This window comes from Hemitrygon akajei, chromosome 10 (assembly GCF_048418815.1).
Source record: "Hemitrygon akajei chromosome 10, sHemAka1.3, whole genome shotgun sequence".
NCBI lineage: Eukaryota > Metazoa > Chordata > Chondrichthyes > Myliobatiformes > Dasyatidae > Hemitrygon > Hemitrygon akajei.
Genome location: NC_133133.1, coordinates 39,790,888 through 39,804,843, shown reverse-complemented (window position 1 = coordinate 39,804,843; position 13,956 = coordinate 39,790,888). Strand labels below are relative to the sequence as shown.

At 42.8% G+C, this 13,956-nt stretch overlaps 1 protein-coding gene across 2 annotated transcripts in view; it reads left to right on the top strand.

Annotated features, from left to right (window-relative positions):
- Positions 1 to 13,956, top strand: part of mcts1 (MCTS1 re-initiation and release factor) — a 30,868-nt gene that overhangs the window by 7,301 nt on the left and 9,611 nt on the right. For both annotated transcript variants that reach the window (XM_073058107.1, XM_073058108.1), the window contains exons 4-5: positions 1,355 to 1,488; positions 7,156 to 7,223. In XM_073058107.1, coding sequence (XP_072914208.1) covers positions 1,355 to 1,488; positions 7,156 to 7,223 — 202 coding nt within the window. The remainder of the gene's footprint in view (positions 1 to 1,354; positions 1,489 to 7,155; positions 7,224 to 13,956) is intronic.

Here is a 13,956-nt window from a genome sequence, read left to right as displayed (position 1 = left end):
TGAGTTATTTTCAAATGCTATATCTTAAGAGATATGGAAAATAAATGCCCTTTTATTATAGTTTAATTCTTAAACCAACCCAGAGTTAAGAAGCTAGTCCTTACAGAAGAGACGATTGCAGTGGATTGATACACCATTATTCATTTTTAAGACCCAAATTGTTACTCATGGAGTAAGGCCATTAATCTGACTTCTGTGTGTAACCTTTTGAAGATCTTTTTCCTAATTTAAAGTATGCAGATTGCAACAATAGTAAAGCGTAAAAGTAATTTACATAGTACCCCCCCAGGTTCCTAATGTAGTGAAAATTGTATTTTAAATAACATTAGTTTCATCATTAATTTAAAAAGATCTGCTTGCTTATGTTCTTGAGTTACAAATGGTAAGGAATTTTAAAACGTATTTCACTTCTTTATAGGCTTAAGCAAGCTTTCTGTTCTGACTGACTGGCTGTTTGTATATGCACCCTTATCACTGTCCATTGAATCTCCAGATAATTGCTTGTTCCTGTTTGGCAGTTGTGCATGACTCTTTGCAGTGAGTGCTGGATTTATGTGTATCCAAGGGCCTCTCACAAAAAATGTGTTTTATATTGATTGTCCTACTAGACAGATTTTAGTCTAATTTGAAGAACCAAGTTCCATGTTTCTCACTGCTTCCTTCATTGTCCCTTGCTTCCTCACTTAATACATCTCCAGTGCATCTTCCTATCTTGTTAGTACTCTGTCCCATCATTAATAGATTCTCAATAAGTAAAGCACTAATTAATGTGGTAGGCGGGAACTGAGGCTGTAATCAGATTAGCCACCTGAATGATAGAGCAGGCTGGTGGGGCTGAGTGGGTTAAAAGTGTTTGTGTGTATGTATACAGTACTGAGCCCTGTGCTTATCAGTAAAGTTTCTGTTGAGCTGGAGATAGACCCAGATTTCCTTTTAGGTCAAGATTATTTTATCAGATCTATGGGGAGACTCCAGCCAATAAAATTGGCTTCTCTATTTGAAAATGGGGATCATTTATTGCAGTGAAAAGCTCAGTGAATTTCAGTTCCTTTGATTTTTTTTTAGTGTGTCAACAATCCTTTCCCCTTTTGCAATGTATTTGAACAGCAGAAAAGATCTGAGTTTTGAGAATTGCTGGAGATCACAGGTATGAGTCAAACTTATGAGGAGAGGATGGGATAGAAGCTGGGTCAGCGAAAATTAATGTTTGTTGATTTCCTTCTGAGTGAAGTTATGGAAAAGCATTAACTTGGATTATTACAAAATGAGATGAAGCCTATATATTGTGACAAACAGTAATGTGTCTGTCATAAAACTGTTTTAATTTATTGATCTTAATTTCTTTTCATTACAGATCCTGTCATTTTGCCACAACAGCAGGTTGATAAAGGAGCTATCAAGTTTGTGCTCAGTGGCGCCAATATCATGTGTCCTGGTTTGACGTCCCCTGGAGCTAAGCTGTACCCAGCTGACATTGACACAATAGTTGTATCCTTCTGGTGACTCTTCAATTTACTAGAAACCTAATACAAATACTGTTCTGTAAAATTAAAGCACTTTTAATGAAGTTGTTGTACTAGGGAAAGTGAGTTGCCAGCTGAATAGTTTGCCAGATCACTTTCACAGCAATTTCAATATGTTCTGTTTAAGTCCTACAAAATGTGACTTTGGGGGGTAGTCCTTCATGTAGGGTAATTGTAAACTTCTTGGAATTGATTTTTTAAAAATGCACCAAATCATAAGGTACATTATATCTAATTCTGAATCAATCTGCACTGTCGCCCTTCTGAATTCATTGACCTGTAAATACAAGGTTCACTCTACCTAAGTTATGATTATCTCTCAGTAATAGAAATTTCTTGGCTGGGTTGACTGAATAGATGGTTAGGTGAAGTGTCATCTCGCTATGATTTAGGAATTAGGGAACACAACCTCCAAATAAGATTCCAGCCATTAGGACAGAGATGAGTAGCAATTTCTTTAATCGAATGGTTGTGAACTTGTGGAATTCTGTATATTTGAGAGTCATGGGTTCTAATTTGACCACATTGTGAGAGAGTTAACAGAATGGTAGATGGAAGTACGGCATTGTAACTAGTGAGATGATTGACAGTGTGTTTAAGGGTTTATTCTTTTGAATAATTATGAATTTTTGAAATCTTTTATCTCAGCTTTGAAGCCGAGTCAGAAAATATATTTAAAGCTGATACGTAATTCTGGAAATGGGGAAATCAAAGGTTATGGAACTAGGCCAGGAAATTCTACTGTGTAGCTGTCAAAGATCAGAACAGCCAAGCTCTATGTGGGCTACTACTGCTATTTTTATCTGATTCATGTGTCATTGTTGTTGGTGCACATTGATCAGCTGTTCAGCTTGAGTAACAACTGGTAGATTCTGCCCTCACTTGATATCGATTCAAGTATTTTGCGGTGGGTTCTCTGTTTGTACATTTGAAGGGTCTCAATGCAAAATATCAACTGTCCATTTCCCTCTACAATTATTGCCTGGGGTGTGATTGAAGAATACACATCAATCAGTGGTATTGATAGGCTACTGTAGAGGTGGTAAGATGTGCAGAATAATAACCATAACCATATAACAATTACAGCACGAAACAGGCCATCTCGTCCATAATGGCAAATGGAATTTAATCCTGACAAGTGAAAGGTGATACTTTACTTTATTGTCACCAAACAATTGATACTAGAGCGTACAATCATCACAGCGATATTTGATTCTGCGCTTCGTGCTCCCTGAAGTACGAATCCAAGTAAATATAATAAAAAATTTAAATTATAAATCATAATTAGAAAATGGAAAAGGGAAAGTAAGGTAGTGCAAGTTAGGTCCGGATATTTGGAAGGTACGGCCCAGATCCGGGTCAGGATTCATTCAGCAGTCTTGTCACAGTTGGAAAGAAGCTGTTCCCAAATCTGGCCGTACGAATCTTCAAGCTCCTGAACCTTCTCCCGGAGGGAAGAGGGACAAAAAGTGTGATGGCCGGGTGGGTCGTGTCCTTGATTATCCTGGCAGCACTGCTTCGACAGCGTGTGGTGTAAAGTGAGTACAAGGATGGAAGATTGGTTTGTGTGATGTGTTGGGCTATGTTCACTATCTTCTGCAGCTTCTTCCAGTCTTGGACAGGACAACTTCCATACCAGGTTGTGATGCACCCTAGAAGAATGCTTTCTACGATGCATCTATAAAAATTAGGGTTTTAGGGGACAGGCCAAATTTCTTCAGCTTTCTCAGGACGTAAAGGCATTGGTGGGCCTTCTTGGCAGTGGACTCTGCTTGGTTAGATCAAGTCAGGTCATTTGTGATATTCACACAGCAGATCTTAAAGCTTTTGACCTGTTCCACCTGTGTACCACCAATGTAGATGCAGTCCGCTACTCCTTTTGAAGTCAATAACCATTTCCTTTGTCTTGCTGATGTTGAGGGATAGGTTATTGTCTTCACACCATGCCACCAGGTTCTTAATTTCCTCTCTGTACTCCGACTCATCATTACCCAAGATACGGCCTATAATTGTGGTGTCATCAGCAAACTTATATATTGAGTTTGATGGAAACTTGGCTACACAATCATGGGTGTACAGTGAGTACAGCAGGGGGCTGAGTACACAGCCTTGTGGGGCACCGGTGCTCAGAGTGATTGTAGAGGAGAGCTTTTCCCCTATTTTTACAGCCTGGGTCCTGTCTGTGAGGAAGTTGAAGATCCAGCTGCAGATCTGAGTGCTAAAACCCAGGTTCCGGAGCTTAGGAATCAGTTTATTTGGAATGATGGTATTAAAGGCAGAGCTGTAGTCAATGAAAAGGAGCCTTACATATGCGTCTTTATTCTCCAGGTGTTCTAAGGAGGAATGTAGTGCCAGAGAGATGGCATCTGCCGTTGACCTGTTGCTCCGGTAGGCGAATTGCAAAGCGTCGAGGTTGACCGGTAGGCTATGGTTGATGTGTGCCATAACCAATCGCTCAAAGCACTTCATAGCAATTGATATCAGAGCCACAGGTTGTTAGTCATTCAGGCATGCCATCTTGTTTTTCTTTGGCACTGGGATTATCGTTGCCTTCTTAAAACACGAGGGGATCTTAGACTGAAGCGGGGAGCAGTTGAAGATGTCAGCAAACACTCCAGCTAGCTCACTTGCACAGGCCTGGAGAACCCGTCCAGGGACGCCATGTGGGCCCATGGCCTTCCTTGGATTTATCTTCAGGAAGGCTTTCTAATGTCTTCCTCAGTGACGATGAATCTTGATGCCACCAGGTCCGGTTCATCCGGAGGAGGCGGGATGCTCCTGTTCGAATCTTGCGTAGAATATGTTGTTCGTCAGGAAGAGAAGCGCTACAGTTATTGATATTCCCAGCCTTTTCTTTGCACCCAGTGATCTCATTTAGACCCTGCCATAGTCTACAGGCATCCCTCTGGTTAGCCTGGGCTTCCAACTTGGCTCAATATTGCCTCTTGGCACCCTTAAAGGCTTTCCGGAGTTCACGCCTGGATTCCCTGTAGCGACTTGTATCCCCGGACCTAAAAGCCACAGGTCTAGCCTTCAAAAGGGAGTGGATCTCATAATTCACCCAAGGTTTCCGGTTAGGGAATACCCGGATCATCTTGGGAGACACACAGTCCTCCGTGCATTTCCAGATAAAGTCAGTGACAGCTGAGGCATACTCAACGAGGTTAGCTGCCGAATCCTTGAATACTAACCAGTCCACTGATTCAAAGCAGTCACGGAGGATCTCATCCATTTCCTCTGTCCAACGTGACACCACTTTTGACACCGTGACCTCCCGCTTCAGATTTTGTTTGTAAGCCGGGAGGAGGAGTATGGCCTGATGGTCCGTTTTTCCAAAGTGAGGTCGTGGGATGGAACGGTAGTCATCCTTGATTGCTGTGTAGCAGTGGTCAAGTATATTCGGGCCTCTAGTGGAGCAGGAGACGTGTTGGTATAACTTTGGCAGCACTTTTCTGAGGTTGGCCTGGTTAAAGTCCCCGGCTGTAATGAGCAAAGCCTCCGGATACCTGGTCTCAAGTTCACTGATGTTGGCATACAGTGTATTCACAGCACACTCCACGTCCACCTGTGGGGGAATGTAGACTGCTGTCAGTATGACCGAGGGGAATTCCCGTGGCAGATAAAAGGGACGACATTTCACCGACAGATGTTCCAGGTCCGGACTGCAGGAGCTTGTCAATGCCACTGTGTCTGAGCACCATGCAGTGTTGATAGGCAGACACCACCTCCCTTCGTCTTGCCCGAAGACGCCTTGCGGTCCATCCGATGGATCGAAAATCTCTCTGGTCGGATGGCACAGTCAGGGGTGGCAGGGGAGAGCCAGGTCTCTGAAACAGAATGCACAGCAGTTCTGCATCTCCTTGCAGTAGTTGAGTCTCCCTTTAAGATCATCCACCTTGTTCTCTATGGCTTGCACATTAGCTAGTTGGATGGTGGGCAGAAGGATCCTAAAGCCCTTCCGCTTCAACCTGACCAGCAGCCCAGCTCTTTTCCAATGCTTCCTTGGTAAATAGTGCATCTTTCCACGTTTCCATCGATGCAGTGTGTTGTTGGCAGCTCTTTGAGGTTGGTGGACGCGTCCTGCGGGGATTGATCGGCGGGTCGCGTCGTCGGGCGCTCCAGGTCGGGCTGAGTGACGGGAGGCTCCACTGCCACTCCTAACTGCCGGGAGCCCGGGATGTCGATGAGGTCGGGCCCCAAAGCCGACACTTAATCCCGGAGGGCCGGGCTCGGTTGAAACAAGTCCATGAACTGAGTCACAGTTGCGGAGGCCTCCGCTCCAGCCGAGCCCCGGGCTCGATTTCTGAGGTCGGCAGTGGAGGCCTCACTACCATCAGCTGTGGATGGCCACCAACGGACCAGGCCTTGCCAATCGGGTCCAGGTGTGGTCCGGAGTTGAAGAAGCAATTCTGGAGCATCGATGATCTCCAGCTGGGTCAGTAGCTTCACCAGGGTGTCGTTGATCTTGCTAGATGTAGCAAATTGGAGGTTTAGAAGGGCTTCTCAGATATAGGATAGTGTAGAGGGCAGTTTGCTCGGGAGAGCACGCGCAGAGTCGCCAGATACCGGCGCCATCTTAAACCGTCACACTGGGAGAATTAATAAAGTTAGGAGTTGTACAATTAATGTAGGGCCCAAAGTGAATATTGAGAAACGGAGCCACCTTGCTGTCCAAATCCAGGGATCTCAGAAGATGGTGACACTGTTTGAAAGTGGTGAAAAATAACTGCAGGATACTTGCTGCCTTTAGCCAGGGAACAGAATATAAAAGTAGAGAGTTTATGGTCATTTTTTATTAAGCATTAATTAGAGCACAATGGCCCTACTACATACAGTTTTGGTCACCACACGACTGGAAGGATTCGATTACACCAGCAAAGGTGCAGACAACATTCTCCAGTATTTTGCTGGGTTTGGAGTGTTTCAGTTATGAGAATAGACTGGATAATGAGGATTTGGTTTGCTTGGAGTGGAGGAGGTTGAGGGTGATCTGACAGATGCACAAAATTACAAAGGACATAACAGGAAAGCTTTCCTCAAGGCAGAGGGTATAGGATTAAGGTAAGGGATGAGAACTTTAGAAAAGATTTGAGGAAGAGCTTTTTAACCTGGAAGATGGTTAGAATGTGACTTGCCCATTTGAATGGGTAGTGGAAGCAGATGCTCCTGAGCCTGAGGCAGAGTTTTAACCCAAAGCGTTAAGACTGTTTCCCTAGATGCTGATGGAACTGCTGTCTTTTTTCCAGTAGTTTTATACTTCAGATGCCAGCATCTGCAGTCTCTTGTGTCTACATTTCTGAAGTATCTAGATGACCACTTGAATCACCAAGGCAAAGAAGGCCACAGACCAGTACTGGAACAATGCAGATGAGTGCTTGATGATTAGCATGGAGGAGGTGGCAGAAGCGTCTTCTGCATTGTATAACTTTGTTAGTTCCACACCGTTTGAAAATATTTTCTAACATTTAGTTCACTCATTGGAATGGGGGTGAAAATACCAAATTTCATTTACAGTGTATTATTCTCTTTGTAAAAATTACACGTTCAGATCTTGTATATGATTATTTGTAGATGAACATCTTTGTTTTACTCTCTTAGTACCTGAACATTTTCTTAACTTGCAATTCTTAAGGCTATTATGGCAGAAGGCAAACAGCATGCCCTTTCTGTGGGAGTCATGAAGATGCCAGCAGATAAAATGTAAGTATCCAGTATTTCAATTAATTGCAACTCATTGGGACCAGTACATTTTGGCCCAATTAAGCAGCTGTCCCAATTAGCCAAAGTTTCATGGAAATAGCTAAAAATTCATTTTTTAAAAAAGACAAACTACTTTTTAACCAAGTAACGAGCTGTGTATTTAAATGAAATACAGAATAAATTAGAACACTATCAAAACTACAACAGTATTATAAAACTATTAGTTTCTAATAATTATTGACAGAAAAATTAATCCAGTGTACCATGCCATTCTCTATTGATTGATTGTAAATGAAAAAGATCAGGGCAGTGTTACGTTCCCAGTAACCGGGTGACTTACCAGCAAAGATAGAGAGGTCCGCTGAAGTCTGATGATACTATTTTCAAACGTTTTTATTTACAAAGGGGCACAAACGTATGGTTAATACAAAACATTCAGATCATATACATCGTCAAAACTCAATCTAAAGCACAGGTATAGTAATAATCAATCAGAAATAAGCTCTATCGTTGTCTAGGGGAATACTGAGTCCAATGGAATATAAAAGTCACTCATAAATTTTCAGGCTTTTCCGTTTGGGAACCGCTGGCATTTCGCGTGTTGGAGAGAGAGAGTGGTGAGAAAGAAGGAACACTTGCCCGTCGTCTTTGCAAAGCAAATCCCTGTTGCTAGTTAAAACGTTTTTCCTTTGGTTTCAGCCACAGACTCCCGATCCGGAATCTAACGCACGTGGCTTCCTTCAAAATGGCTTCCCGCTCCGACGGGAAGCGCTATCGTGTCTTCTTCGTGTGTCTCCTTGGTGCGTCTGAGGCCCCGCCTCGGCAGCCCACCTTTTATCTGGACTGGCAGGGTTGTAGATGTCAATCAGGGTGGGGGTGAGGCAATCTTTCCCCCATCACCCAGCCCACGTTGCCCTGAGGGTTTGCACGTAGTCCAGTCCCTTATTCCACAAAGGTGTCTCCCAAGACAATGGCTATGTCCATGGCTTTTGTCTGGCTGAGAGGCCAGACCACATTCCAAACTGTAAGGTTGCTCTCTCTCTCTCGCGATTCTCACAAAGGAGGGGGCTGGGGTCATAACAGCAGACACCTAGTGTGACTATTGGACTGTTTTCAAACAATGCTTTCGATGATTGTATCCTCAAATAGTTTCTAACTAAATGTTTGAAACTGCAGTGAACAAAACGGTTTGAATTGGCTTCAAACAAGAGAAAATCTGCAGATACTGAAAATTTGAGCAATACCCACAAAATGCTGGAGGAACTGCTGAGGGTCTTGGTCTAAAAAGTCGACTGTACTCTTTTCCATAGTTGCTGCCTGGCCTGCTGAGTTCCTCCGGCATTTTGTGTGTGTTGTCTAAATTGTCTTACAACTTGTTACTCACCAACTATCAGTGACAATATTCACTACTTTTTGAACACAAACACACACAAGTGATGCTATTTAGTTCACTCTAAGCGTGGCGTCGTATCTAATAACCACTGAGCACAACTAACACTAGCTGTTTGGCAACAGTCTCCTGTACCGATTAAATGGCCTAGAGTCCCAAATAAAGGAAAGGAAACCTGGCTATTTTCTTGATTAGTTTTCATTCTTTGAGAGTTGTCCCAAGTAAGTGGCTGCCCCAATTACACAAAATCGACTGTATTTTGCTTTGATATTTGCTTACAATAAACAAGGTAATGCTTTCAGTTATACGATAACCATTTATTTCTTGGATTCAGGTGGAGTTAATCAGAAAAAAGTAAATTAGTCTTTGTATTTCTTTATATTTTGAAGAATTTGCCTCTCCTTAATTTCCCTTGAGAAATTAGTGGTGATTCCTTTTTGAAATGTTGAATTCCTTCAAATGAAGGTTCTCTTGGGTAGGGAGTACTAAGAAATAGACCCATCAAATATAAAAGACCAGTGTTATTGTTCCAACTGGTCAGTTCAGTTGCCTACAATTGCACTCGCGTTGCAATATTACCTTGAGGCTTCAGGTTGTCAGCCTAGTGCATGGTGTAGAGTACCCTGCAGTAATGTGAATTGAGATGTGTGTGGGGCATGGGAGAAAAATGGGTTCCCTTGCTTTGCAACCGTATGGTTTCTATTTGCTGTTGGTTGTAGCTGTTCTGGAGTTGAAAACGCCTTGTATTGCAGAATTGAGTTCATTATCAGTCCAGTTATGATGGTATGAGGAGGAACGCCTAGATAGACAAGACTTCATAGAAGATTCCTCACTTAGCTTCAGTGCCACATATCATACTTGAATTAAGTGCTGGAGGAGCACTTATCCTGTGGCCTTCAGCAGTGTAAACATAACTTTCTCAAAGGTTACCACAAGCAGCAATGGGCTAATTGCAAGCAGAGGTGAAAAGATGCTAGTTATCAAAACTGCATTCAATTATAGGTGGTTGTGTAAGTTGTGAGGAGATGCAAAGAGGCTTTGAGGGCAGACAGGCAGACTTAGTGAATAGGTGAGAATATAATGTGGAAAGTATATGAACATCAACTTTGGTAGGAAAAATAAAATGGAAAAGCAGATTATTCTAAAATCGTGATGCATTTAGACGGGCTCTCATTAGCAAATCACTCATAATTAATGTACAAGTGTGATAATTGGGAAGGCAAGTTGTATGTTAGTCTTCATTGCAAGAAGACTTCAGCAAATTTCCAGTCAAGATATCTTAGTGGAATTTTATAACTCCCTGGTGAAACTGCACCTGAATGGAATGCAGGGATATTGTAATTAGATCTTGTTTTCCTACTTAAGAAATCTGTTTCTTGCAATGAAAGAATGTTATAAAGATCCACCAGACTTATTTCTGGGAAAATGGAGTTTGTTTTGTAAAGGAAGATTAGGAAAACTGGGGTTCTGTTCCTCAGTACTAAAAAGAGTGAAAGATTACTTATTTTTGTATTTAGAAATACAGTGTGGAATAGACCCAGCCAGCTTTTCGAGCCCCACCGCCCAGCAACCCGCGATTTAACCCTAGGCTAATCACAGGCCAATTTACAATGAATCATTAACCAGTAGAGTTTAGACTGTGAGAGGAAACTGGAGCATCCGGAGAAAACCCACGCATTCCAGAGGGAGCACATACAGACTTCTTACAGATGTCAGAATTGAGCTTTTACACTCTGAGCTGTAATAGTGTCATGCTAACCTCTATGCTACCATGGTGCCCAGTTATCCTATTGAAATGCACCCAGTTTTTAATGGGTATATGCAGGCGACGATATTTTTTTCTGACAGGGTGTGTCACAAATGAGATTGTAGCAAAAATAGTAATTTGGCCATTCAGAACAGAGATGAGAAGACACCTCTTCACGTTGAGGGTGGGAGGGTAATGAATAATTGGTCTGAGGTTTGTGGAAGTTCACCTTTCAATAATTATATTATGTCTGAAGTTGATTTTTAGATATTAAGGTAATCAGGAGACTTGGTGCAGGACAGGAGCATTGGAAGAAGATTAGCCTCTTTAATGGAATAATGGAGCAAGAGCAAGGGATCAGTGGTTCCATTTACTATCAGGATGTATTACAGTACACAACCTGAAATTCCTGCATTTCGTATATATCCATGAAAGCAGGAGAACCTCCAAAGAATGGATGGCAATAAAACATTAGAACACCAAAGCACCTTTTGCCCCTTCAATACACAAGCAACAGCACTCCCCTCCATTCTGCCCTCCCCCCCCCCCAAATTTATTTCAGCTGGAAGCATCAACACCCACTATATACCAAGTAAGTAAAAGCAAAGTCCCCAAAGAGAGACCATGATCTACAGTTCAACAAAAACTAATTGTTTGCCCGATAATTTGATATGCCACAGGCGTGCCCTCCCCCTCCCCCTCGCCCCCCCCCCAACAAGGGATGGAGGGGTATCGCCACTTCTCCACAGCGAGAGGCAAGACAAATGAAACAAAGCAGTTTTCTGATTGGACCAAAAAAATAGCTCATGTTGTTGATGTTTATTTTAATGATAAACCACTGAGTGAGAATTTTATTTTTCTACTCTTTTTCTTAAAGAAAAAGGCCTGCATTTGTAAGCTTTAGGTTCGAGGTGTTGTGGATAGTGTGGAGGGCTGTCAGAGGTTACAGCGGGACATTGATAGGATACAAAACTGGGCTGAGAAGTGGCAGATGGAGCTCAACCCAGATAAGTGTGAGGTTGGTAGGTCAACTATGATGGCAGAATATAGTATTAATGGTAAGACTCTTGGCAGTGTGGAGGATCAGAGAGATCTTGGGGTCTGAGTCCATAGGACACTCAAGGCTGCTGCGCAGGTTGACTCTGAAGACATACGGTGCATTGGCCTTCATCAATCGTGGGACTGAGTTTAAGAGCCGAGAGGTAATGTTACAGCTATTATAGGACCCTGGTCAGACCCCACTTGGAGTACTGTGCTCAGTTCTGGTCACCTCGCTACAGGAAGGTTGTGGAAATTATAGAAAGGGTGCAGAGGAGATTTACAAGGATGTTGCCTGGATTGGGGAGCATAACTTATGAGAATAGGTTGAGTGAACTCAACCTTTTCTCCTTGGAGGGACGGAGGATGCCAGGTGACCTGATAGGGGTGTATAAGATGATGTGAGGCATTGATCGCGTGGATAGTCAGAGGCTTTTTCCCAGGGCTGAAATGGCTAACACGAGAGGACACAGTTTTAAGATGCTTGGAAGCAGGTACAGAGGAGATGTCAGGGGTAAGTATTTTACGCAGAGAGCGGTGAGTGCGTGGAATGGGCTGCCGGTGACGGTGGTGGAGGCGGATACTACAGGGTCTTTTAAGAGACTCCTGGACAGGTATATGGAGCTCAGAAAAATAGAGGGCTATGGGTAACCCTAGGTAATTTCTTGGATAAGGACATGTTCAGCATAGCTTTGTAGGCAAAGGGCCTGTATTGTGCTATAGGTTTTCTGTTTCTGTGTTTCTAAGTCAGTGCTCTAAAAAGAAAACGGAATATTTTACGCTATCAAGGCAAAAAGAATGATTTGGTTGAGAGCACTCAGTCAGATGATACATTAGGCTTGGGTTTATTTAGGAATTCAAATAACAGTTAACTGCTGAAGAAATATTAGTAACAGTAGCTATTCAGTCCCTGAAGCCTTCTTTCTAGCACTCTCCCCATATACTTTTGTGGCCTAAATCTCCAGAAATGTCTCATCCTTGGACTGAACACAACTGAGCCTCCGTAACCCAGAGGAATACACAATTACAAAGGTTTGCCATCTATCTCAGATCTCTACAGCCCATCCCTTATTCTGCAGCTATAGCTCAGTCCATAGACTCTTCTGCCAGGAAGTATTTCCCTTGCATTCAACCTGTCAAGTCATAAGAATAAGACAGATTTAGGCTATTCGGCCATTGTCTGCTCCACCATCCGATCATAGCTAATGTATTATCCCTCTTAACCCCATTCTCCTGCTTTCTGCCTGTAACCTTACTAATCAACAACATATCAAACCCTGCTTTATATATACCAATGACTTGCTCTCCACAACTGGTTGTGGCAATGAATGCCATAGATTCCTCCCCTTCTGACTAAAGAAATTCCTCCTCATCTCAGTTCTGAATGGATCCATTTCCAGAAGGCATTTTATAAGATGCCACATAAAAGACTTGACCATAAGATAAGGATGCATAGAGTTAGGGATGATGTATTATCATGGAAAGACGATTGGTTAACTAATAGAAAGCAGACAGTTGGGATGCATGGGTATTACTCTGGTTGGCAATCAGTGGTGAACAGTGTGCCTCAGGGGTCGGTGCTGAGCCTGCAACTGTTTACAATATACGTTAACAATCTGGAAGAGGGGGCTGAGTGTGGTGTACCTAAGTTTGCTGATGACACTTAATTGAGTGGAAAAGCAAATTGTGCAGAAGGTATGGAGAGTCTGCAGAGAGACATAGATAGGTTAAGTGAGTGGGCAAAGGTCTGACAGATGGAGTACAATGTTGGTAAATGCGAGGTCATCCACTTTGAAAGGAAAAATGAAAGAGCAGATTATCATTTAAATGGTGAAGATTTGCAGCATGCTGCTGCGCAGAGGGACTTGGGAGTGTTTCTGCATGAATCACAAAACATAGGTTTGCATTTGCAGCAGGCTATCAAGCAAATGGAATGTTGGCCTTCATTGCTAGAGGGATTGAATTTAAGAGTAGGGTGGTTATACTGTAACTGTACAGGGTACTGGTGAGACCGCACCTGGAGTACTGTGTGCAGTTCTGGTCTCCATACTTGAGGAAGGATATACTGGCTTTGGAGGTGGTGCAGAGGAGGTTCACCAGGTTGATTCCAGAAATGTGGGGGTTAGACTATGAGGAGAGATTGAGTCACCTGGGACTGTAGTCGCTGGAATTCAGAAGAATGAGAAGAGATCTTATAGAAATATATAAAGTTATGAAAGGGATAGATAAGATAGAGGCAGGGAAGTTGCTTCCACTGGTAGGTGACACTAGAACTAAGGGAGACAGCCTCAAGATTTGGGGACGTAGATATAGGATAGAGATGAGGAGGAACTGCTTTTCTCAGAGAGTGGTGAATCTGTAGAATTCTCTGCCCATTGAAGCAGTGAAGGGTATTTCAGTAAATATATTTAAGGCAAGGTTAGATAGATGTTTGCATAGTAAGAGATTTAAGGGTTATGGGGAAAAGGCAGGTAGGTGGAGTTGAATCCATGTCCAGATCAGCCATGATCTTATTGAATGGCGGAGCAGGTCCGACAGGCCAAATGGCCTACTCCTGC